Below are 9,435 nucleotides of genomic sequence, written 5' to 3'. Positions count from 1 at the left end.
CCAAGATCGAGGAAGAAGAAATTTGCATCCACAGTATGTCATGGTTACCCAAGCTAAGTAGAATTGGTTGGAGAACCTATCCAGTTGCAACTACAATGCAATACGGCCCTTCTCTAATACAATACTCTTAATCACATTGTTTAAGTGATAGTTTGTTTCATGTCTACTATCCAATGTGATACATCTCTATATGATTCCCTTGAATATGATTTGGAACAAACTTCCTAAGTCATATTCATATGCTTTGGCCAAAGACTTTAGAATCATATCTTAGAGTATTCTCCTTCCACCATGGAAGGTTAGAGATCCCTTGTTGTGCATTCATATGCCTACATGACTAGATAGCTTGACCCCAACAATGCCGTGGACACTCCGATGGAATGCCGTTTGACATGATCAAAGATCAAGGACCTAACCATTAGACATCTATGATGCCTCAGGTCAAAGGACTACTTTGCGTATTGCAACTTTAGAGTTCATACATGACATGTATGTTCGAACTCTCTTTTGATCGTAGTTCAGTGTACTTGATTACTCTTTCGAGCACCTATGTGTTTGTCTTAGTGTCCAACACCAAATGACTTGAGACTAGTCATACTCACGCTTGAGTCAACATAACACATACTAACCTTAGCGGATTGTCAATGCCCAATTGGCAATCCTATGGCTATGAATGTTTTAGGAATGAACATAAGAGAATAGTCTCGATAATCTAACTCACTTAGATCACTTGTCTCTTAGATCAAATACATCCTTTGGATTCCCTTATTGCTTGAACACATGATACAATAAATAGTGATTAACAATAAGCTTTGCCCTCCATTAAACATATAAAAGTTTAATACATTAAGTATTCCAAAAAGCTATTACATCAAATGAGTGGCTTTATGGGCATACTTCCACAACACACACGCACACATCACACGCACACTCACCTCACACGCATACAGTCTCTCTCTCAGTCTCTCGAACCTTCTCTCTTCTCTGACTCTGAGCTCCCTTCTCCCCTTTCTCCATTCTCCCACACACACAGATCTCCCACTCCCACACACATAGATCTCACACACACACGCACAGAGACCCAAGGTCTCTCGATCCTTCTCCCACACACACGCATAGAGACCCACATCGGCTTCTGCTTCTCCCTCGTCGTCGCCGTCTCTCTCCTTTCTCTCTGCACCTAGGGTCCGAGACCCACATACACACATGCACACCCATCATCATCAGCAACCTCGTCTTTCTCCCTCTCCTTCTCGTCTCTGCAACTTGGCGAACGCAGGAACTCCGGCGAGTTTCTTGAATTTCTCCAGTTCGGTAAGCTTCGGGTTTGCCTCTTTCTGTTCTAGATTGAACCTTATATGTGAAATTTAAGTTCAAAATCGTGTTTTTGCAAGGTTTTTTGGACGAAATCGGCTCAGGAATAGGCACACCCATCTCCGGCGAGGCCGTGGGTGTCGACAAACTTTCCAAACACTTCTGACCGTTTCACAGCAAACGGAATATATAAAAACGTTCATCTCGTCTTCTATTTCATTTTCATACCTAGATCGGAGTCTAGGGTCCTGTTTTACAGTCGCCCGGAGCTGTAGAAACTCCGGCGTTCTTCTCTGAGTAGCCCAGTTCCGATATTATCGATAATTTCGAAAATATCACGATTATCGATATATTATCACGAAAACCATTTGGATAGTTAAAAAAATATCGGTTCCCGTAAAAACCGATAATATCGGCGATTTTGTACCATGCCGGGGACTAATGATCAAATTAGAACAATAATAAAAGTACAAAAAAATTGATGGACTGGTTTGTAAATAAATATAAATTTATATAGAGAGAGAGCGTCGTGGAGGCAGCGTGTTGAGAACAAGGCGTGCTTTCCGCTGCGAAATAAAAAGTGAGAGAGAGAGAGAGAATTCACGGCGATTTGGCCGAAGAAGCAAGAGTCTGAAGGCATCTGGCATTTGAATTTGTTTCATATGGCGGAGAAGTTTGTGGTTACTCGCTTACTGTTTCATCGATACATTCGTCGCTAAAACACGCACAGAATCTCTGAGATTTTTCTTTCCCTTTAAAGGACAACAAGAGTTGCTTCCCTCTGTCTCGACGAAATCAGAGCGATGGAGTGGACTGCTTGCCTCGGCGAATATGAGAAGCTTGTCTTCCGGATGAACACTCCCAGGTACTTACATCATTTCTTCAAACATTGGGTTTTTCTGGGTTTTATTCTATGTTTCCGGTCCATCGCCACTGTGATCTCCAATTTTCTCGAGAAAATTTTCACCACTCATTCAACATTTTGGGTCTTTTGGTTTCTGGGTTTGGATGTTTTTATCCTTTTTTATTTTGGGTATTATGGATTTTCTGGCTTTCAAAAATTTTCATTACCGCTGTGATCTCGAATTTTCTCGAGAGAATTTTCAACGATCCAAATCTCTTCTCGATTTTTCCCATCTGACCCATTTTTCACTCCACATTTATTTTCTCTCCTAAATTCCATGGTTTTATTTTAATTTTTTTTTTGAATTTTCTGGGTTTTTCTTACAATTTCTCGTACATACTTGATGCTTCCTCACTTTGAAATTTAAAAACTCGGGGAAATAAAAATAGAAAACAATTAAATGAAAAAGGTATGGCGGTGGTGCTTCTCTGACTTGACCATTTTTCACACTTTCGGTTTGTAGGGTCGTGATCGACAATGCCGTCTGCTCCACTGCGACTTTAGTCAAGGTTTGCTTCTCCGAAAAAACATAATTTTGTAATTTCTTCCTTCCAAAAACCCCAAAAGAAGGTTTGAATTCTTCCACAAAGTTTGACTAATGGGGTTTTTTTTGTTTTTGGGTCCGCAGGTTGACAGTGCGAGAAGGCATGGAATTCTTCTGGAGGCTGTTCAGGTCCTCACGGATCTTAACCTCTCCATTAAAAAAGCTTACATTTCTTCTGATGGTCGCTGGTTCATGGATGGTACGAATATCTTCAATTTTTTCCTTTTCGTTTTGTTTTTTGGTATTTATTTTTGAATTATTTTTCTTAATATGGTTTCTGTTTTTACTGCAGTTTTTCATGTAACTGATCAGAACGGGAATAAATTAACAGACGAGAGCGTTATTAACTATATTGAGCAGGTTAATAAATCATTCATTTAATTCTAGTTTAATCCCCTTTTTTTACTAGTGAGATTCATTTTCAATTGAAACTGAAATTGTTTAATTTCTTGTGTTTGGCAGTCACTTGGGACAATTCATTTTGGTTCATCCAACTGTAGTAACGGTCTTACGGCCCTTGAGCTCACCGGGACAGACCGAGTAGGCCTTCTTTCCGAGGTGTTTGCGGTGCTAGCTGACCTGCAATGCAATGTGGTTGAGTCCAAGGTGTGGACGCACAATGGCCGAATTGCTTCATTGATTTATGTTAAGGATTGTGATTCTGGTTGCCCGATTGAGGACTCACAGAAAATTGATAGGATTGAAGCGCGGTTAAGGAATGTCCTTAAAGGGGACAATGATATTCGAAGTGCGAAAACCTCTGTTTCAATGGCAGTTACACACACTGAAAGAAGACTGCATCAAATGATGTTTGTAGATCGTGATTATGACAGAAAGCCCGTTTTACAGCATTGCACCAATTCTCCGGTCATAACGGTGCAGAATTGGGCTGAAAGGGGTTATTCCATAGTGAATATTCAGTGCAAAGATAGGGCAAAGCTTTTGTTCGATGTTGTTTGCACGTTGACAGACATGGACTACGTGGTTTTTCATGCCACTATTAATACATCAGGGGACAGAGGATACATGGTATGTACTTATTTTCCTAATAATCTGGTTTATTGCATGTTTGTTATTATTATATTGAAGCATGAGATTGCTTGTGTTTTGTGGTTGAATTATGTTTCAGGAATTTTACATTAGGCACACTGATGGAACCCCAATTAGCTCTGAACCCGAACAACAGCATGTAATCCAATGCTTACAAGCCGCAGTTCAAAGAAGAGCATCTGAGGTATTACTCATTTTTCAGTTCCTCTTCAATCAAATTGTTTATCATGTCATTTTGTTATTGTTCCATGATGTTGCAAATGCATTAGTTAAATTGGGTTTTGTTGTATTTCAGGGTGTGAGGCTAGAACTATGCACCGAGGATAGACAAGGTCTTCTAGCTTATGTTACAAGGACATTCCGCGAGAACGGTCTAAACGTGACAAGGGCTGAGATATCCACGACAACGGACAAGGCGCTAAACGTATTCTACGTGACGGATGCAATGGGAAACCTTGCAGATGCGAAAACCATAGAATCAGTGAGACAGAAAATCGGGTTGAGTAACTTGAAAGTGAAGGAGCTTCCATTGATTTACCATCAAAAGAGGGAAAGGGAGGAGCAGCAAGGAGTTGGTGGGGCAGTTTTGTTATCACTTGGGAGCCTAGTGAGAAGGAATCTGTACAATTTGGGGCTCATCGGATCTCATTCTTGAGGAGGAAGTTTCCAATTTGGTGGGTAGAAGCTTTTATCATGTTACTCTTTGCTTAAGGCTTGAGGAGGAAGTTTCCAATTTGGTGGGTAGAAGTTTTTATCATGTTACTCTTTGCTTAGGGTTTGGGCATTGTACAGAGAGAGAGAGAGAGAGAGAGAGAGGAGTTTGGCGACAGTAGTTGGACATTGGAGGTGGGCTTGGTTTTTTTGTAGTCGGCAGAATTGAAAGGCCGGAGGGGTGGGGCCCACCATTTTAAAATGCATTTGTTTGAATTTTGGAGAGGGAAAAACAAATGAGAATGTAAAAAGAAAAGGCAGTGATAGTGAATTCGTGTTGTGGAAGTGATGTTTTAGAGGAGACAGGGACTTAGAGAGATTAGGTAAAAAATAAAATTAGAGTTTGGGGAATATACAGCAAAACAAGGCACCAAACATTTGTACAGAAGACTGTTTCTTAAGTATTTAGCTTTTTAATGGTTGACTTGAATTTTTGAATGAAACATTACTTTATCTTTAGTGTTTAATATTAGTGTAGGCTAGGAGGCCTTTTTGTTTTCACATTGTTTGGAATGGTGGAAGAATCTAATCCCCCTTTTTATTAGTATGATGAAATGAGCACATGAAGACCCCTATAAACAGGACTAACCATAATAGCCTTTTTAACCGTGTTTGAAATTTCCTTGATATTTCCGTGAAAGTATCTTAAAAATCTGAAAAAGATATGAAAATGGGAGCTGGAGTTTAACCTCATATCGGAGAAACTCTTAAGTTTAGGTTAAAATTGACATATTTTTTTTTTATATTTCTGACTTATCAATTCAATATCGAAGAAACTTTAATATTTGTTCAAACTAGTGTTAGACATTTCCAAAAGTTTCATTTCTAATTTTTATATTTTTCATCAAAAACAATTGATATTGATATTCGATATATCTGTCGATATTTTTACAAATTTGTACATCAATATTTCTATGAATACCGATAGTTTAACATTGTTGATAATAGCCAACTTTCAAATAATTGCTATGTACAAATGTGCGGCTGATAGCTATTTAGACAAGTCAATCAAGGTAATGTGGTTTTCTTTGTCGTTTAAATCTAAACTCACTTATTAAAATTGGACTAATTTAGAGTATACGTGGTATCATAAAAGTTCATATTCCATGTGTTATTTTATCAACTGATCAAAATTGGTATAAAAATGCCACTAATTTTGGCCACATATAAATAGTTGCATGGCAAAAATTTTATGAAGGGTGAAGAACAATTCAAACACAACAGACACTTATAGTCATCGTATTGTTAATGGACAAGATGGATATATAGTCATCGTATTGTTAATGGACCCGGTTTGTCTGCCCTCCCACTTCCCATAGGACCCATACACTCTCATCTCCTCTTATTTTGTGCGATCACGGTTAAGCCACGTCAACATTTTATATTGATTTTTTTTATAGAAATAATAAGAAAAAAATAATAGTAATATAAAATATTAACGTAGTTTAACCGTGACCGCATAAATAAGAGAGGATGAGAATGTATGTAAAGTGGGAGAGCAAAGAAGTCAGTTCCATTGTTAATATCTTTAGCGTGTCTTCACTCTTTTCACACGCACAGAAATAAAAAACGTGATTAGTCTTTTTGTTTGATAATTTCAAATTAATTAAATTATTAATTCCAAGGAGCTTTGGGTCCAATGGACCAATAGGTATTAAACAAAAAATAAGCTAATTATTATTAGAGATAATATTTATCAACTAGTTGAGAGACAAATTGGATATGAAGGTAGTCAAGAAAGAAAAAGAGAAGAAATTAAAACGATTAAATAATTAATTAATTAAGTGCTAATCGTGGTTTATGTCTCCAAGGCAAACACCACGACTCCCGACAATTAGTCGAACAATCTGCTAGTACCAGCTTTGTCTCCATCTTGCCTCTCTTGGGAAGTTCTAAATTACTTCTTTAAACGTATGGATAATACTCGGGTCCTCACCGGGGAGGACCCAATATACTGAAATTACCTTTGGTCCAATCAAATAAAGCCATGTGTCATTTAAAGCTCCTAAACCTATAACCAAACAACAATTCTAAGATTGCTTCTGTAACCAAATAACCAGTCTCTGTTCTCTGTCCTCCTCAGGCCATGCCGCAGATCCCAGTGCATCAAATCCAACCCAAATTTGTTAGGAATGGTTTTTATTTTTTTGCACCTCTTGTATTTTGAGGGTTTTATTTTAAATAAGAAAGGAGTTTGTTTTGTAAGTGAGTGAGTTAGCTAGTTGTTGAGTTGGCATTTCCCATTGGGATGCTTTAAATGGAGCAATAGCCTCAGTGCTCTCACAACGGTTATTAGGAGAATATACTAAAAACATACCACACGAGTTTTCTGCTCGTCTTCTTCCTTCCTCCAATCCCTTTCTCTATCTCCATTGCTGCAATTTCTTGGTTGATGCAGGTTTCTATCATTGGTATCATCCAATTTTCGATCCTGGTTTCCTTCTTTGCATGCCCCGCCCGAATCCAAACACTCGCCTCTCTCTGATGGATGGTCGGATTGCAGCTTTGGAATCTTTGATCGCCGCTCTCTCCGATTCTCTAGGGACAAAATTGGCCTTTTCAAACAATTTTGTTGCGAACAAGCGTGTGCTAGAGGCGTCAGAGATGTTCCCTCTGAATCTGACCCTGTTCCGCCAATGATTCTTACCGATCTTCTCGATACCGATGACATCAACCCCAATCACACTCATCATCGTAAGCTCCTTGAAGGTGGCGGTTCCAATTTACGTCACCAGTGGCAACCTCGAATTGAGTTTCCCATATTCATTCTTGGCGAAGATCCACTGGCTTGGATTTACAAATCTGAGTAATTCTTTGTGTACTACTCCACCGCTAAGCACCAAAAGGTTGTCACCGTCTCATTCCATTTGGACAAGCAGGCACTCCAGTGGTTCCGTTGGCACGATTGTCTCCAAAGTATTCCTCGCTGGGAGGACTTCACCAGTGCCTTTTGTCGCAAATTTAGCCTCTCTGAGTTTGAAGATAGTGCAAATGCACTCTTCAAACTGAGATAATAAGGTACCCTCCGTGCCTATATTACTGAGTTTCTAAGATTAGCTAATAGAACTCAAGATTTAGGACCTATTCTTCTTAAGAGTTGTTTTCTGGGAGGATTAAGGCGTGAACTTAAGTATGATGTTAAACTGTTATGCCCTTCTACTGTGCATAAAGTTATCTTTATTGCCTTGCAAATTGACCCGAAATTGGCTGATCTCAAACCTGGGTACCCTAAGTCTCTTCCCCAGGTGCGTGCACCAACCACCAACACTACTCTAAATGTTACCCCTGCTAGAACACCCAATTTTCCTATGAAGCGTCTCTCTCCCGAAGAGATTCAACGCAAACGTGACCATGGAGATTGTTGGTTTTGCGATGAGAAGTGGAGTAGGGGGCATAAGTGTTCTAACAAGTAACTTTTAATGCTTGATTTGACTCCTTGTGAGTATGTCATTGATGCTCAGTCATTGAAAGAACCTCCTCAACCTTCCCTAGAATTTCAACAGATGGAACTTAATGAATGTGCTTTTTATGGCACTCTCGCTAAGAACAATATGCAAACAATGAAGGTCAGTGGTATAGTGAATGGACAAACCATGAAAATCCTTCGGAATTATGGCAATACATATAACTTTGTGGACTCCAAATTGCTCAAACGATTTTCTTGGCACACTCAACCTACCAAACCCTTTGAAGTTATGATTGCAGGTGATGGAAGGGTTAATAGCTCAGGCTGTTGCATGGGGGCTGCTCTATCTGTCAGGGGTTACAATTATTTTATGGACCTATACTCTCTGCCATTGTGTGGGTGTGATATTGTTCTAGGGGTCCATTGGTTGTCATCCATTAGCCCAGTTTTGTGGGATTTCCAGCTGTTAATTATGGAATTCTCCAAGAATGGATTCAAGTACAAGCTCCATCACTGTGATACTCATGCTTCCAACAATAATCTTTGCCCTTTAAATTAAACTATATTAGTTTAACATGTGAAATGTCCATAAAGTATCATCATATGATTGGTTTTAAGGCACATTTCCAACAATTTCCCACTTGTACTAGAGCCAATCAGCTTGGTCATCAATGATGATACCTCTTCTGTAGTCATTTCAAAAATGACTGAGTAGTAGGCCTAGACAATGGATATCTATATGTTATCCATAGAAGAAACCTTGAGAATAACGACGTCACAATTATACATGATTCTTAATCATGTGGTTTAGCCTCTCATTTGAGTTCGGATCTTGATGAGACCTTGATTCCCTAGCTTGAGCTATCGCCCCATTAATGTCATAGTGTCGGTACACTGGAGACACTTTCTAGTTGGAACCAAATAGAGAGTTCATAAATGAACTTTCCCATCCAAACAACATTGTTGTAAGGTTATGGCAATATATTTTGCATTCACAATGGAACACACTAAAGTCATTACTTTTAATGTTTCCATCCAAATATCTCTTTAGTCATAATAAAAAGATATCTGATTATCTCTTCATTCATAGTGAAGAAACATCCAATGATGGATTAGATTCATAATCTAATACATTTACGCTTCCATTACGTTACTCTAATTCTTCCTCATTTTTTGAGGAATCTATCCTTTAGTATTTCTTAAATACTTAAGGACTCACTTGACAGTTGCCATGATCCTAGGCTTGCACTGATATCGTCTTGTACCGATCTTGGTACAACTTATATCAACGTTTTTCATACAATATGAAATGCATAAATCACCTTTATGCGTATACATAAAGGATTATATTTACGCATTATTTCTTTGGGAGTCAAAGGGTACATTCCCTTTGAGAAGAGCTACCTCCTAGTCTCACTAGAGTTGTTCTTCTGATTGAAGTTTATCATCATATGAGAAACTTCCTAGCATCTTTTGTCTATCATTAGGGCTTCATATAATCCAATT

General features: G+C 38.7%; 1 protein-coding gene across 1 annotated transcript; it reads left to right on the top strand.

Annotated features, from left to right (window-relative positions):
- Positions 1–1,843: 1,843 nt before the first annotated feature.
- On the top strand, positions 1,844–4,982 carry LOC103409499 (ACT domain-containing protein ACR8-like). Its single transcript, XM_029098732.2, has 7 exons — positions 1,844–2,179; positions 2,682–2,727; positions 2,847–2,961; positions 3,055–3,122; positions 3,225–3,791; positions 3,892–3,996; positions 4,108–4,982. Exons 1-7 carry the CDS (start codon positions 2,118–2,120, stop codon positions 4,465–4,467), a joined length of 1,323 nt encoding a protein of 440 aa, XP_028954565.2. The 5' UTR covers positions 1,844–2,117; the 3' UTR covers positions 4,468–4,982.
- The last annotated feature ends 4,453 nt before the right edge of the window (positions 4,983–9,435 follow it).

The sequence above is a fragment of the Malus domestica genome, chromosome 06, assembly GCF_042453785.1.
Source record: "Malus domestica chromosome 06, GDT2T_hap1".
Taxonomy (NCBI): Eukaryota; Viridiplantae; Streptophyta; class Magnoliopsida; order Rosales; family Rosaceae; genus Malus; species Malus domestica.
Note: the sequence above shows the minus strand (reverse complement) of the source record. Positions and strands in the feature narration are given on the sequence as shown.

What these genes read in the sequence shown, in the direction of transcription:
- LOC103409499 (XM_029098732.2), top strand. Translation starts at nt 2,118, where the DNA reads ATGGAGTGGACTGCTTGCCTCGGCGAATATGAGAAGCTTGTCTTCCGG. An exon ending in TTCCGGATGAACACTCCCAG is followed by an intron (nt 2,180 to 2,681) that starts GTACTTACATCA and finishes TTCGGTTTGTAG; the next exon opens with GGTCGTGATCGACAATGCCG. An exon ending in TTCAAAGAAGAGCATCTGAG is followed by an intron (nt 3,997 to 4,107) that starts GTATTACTCATT and finishes GTTGTATTTCAG; the next exon opens with GGTGTGAGGCTAGAACTATG.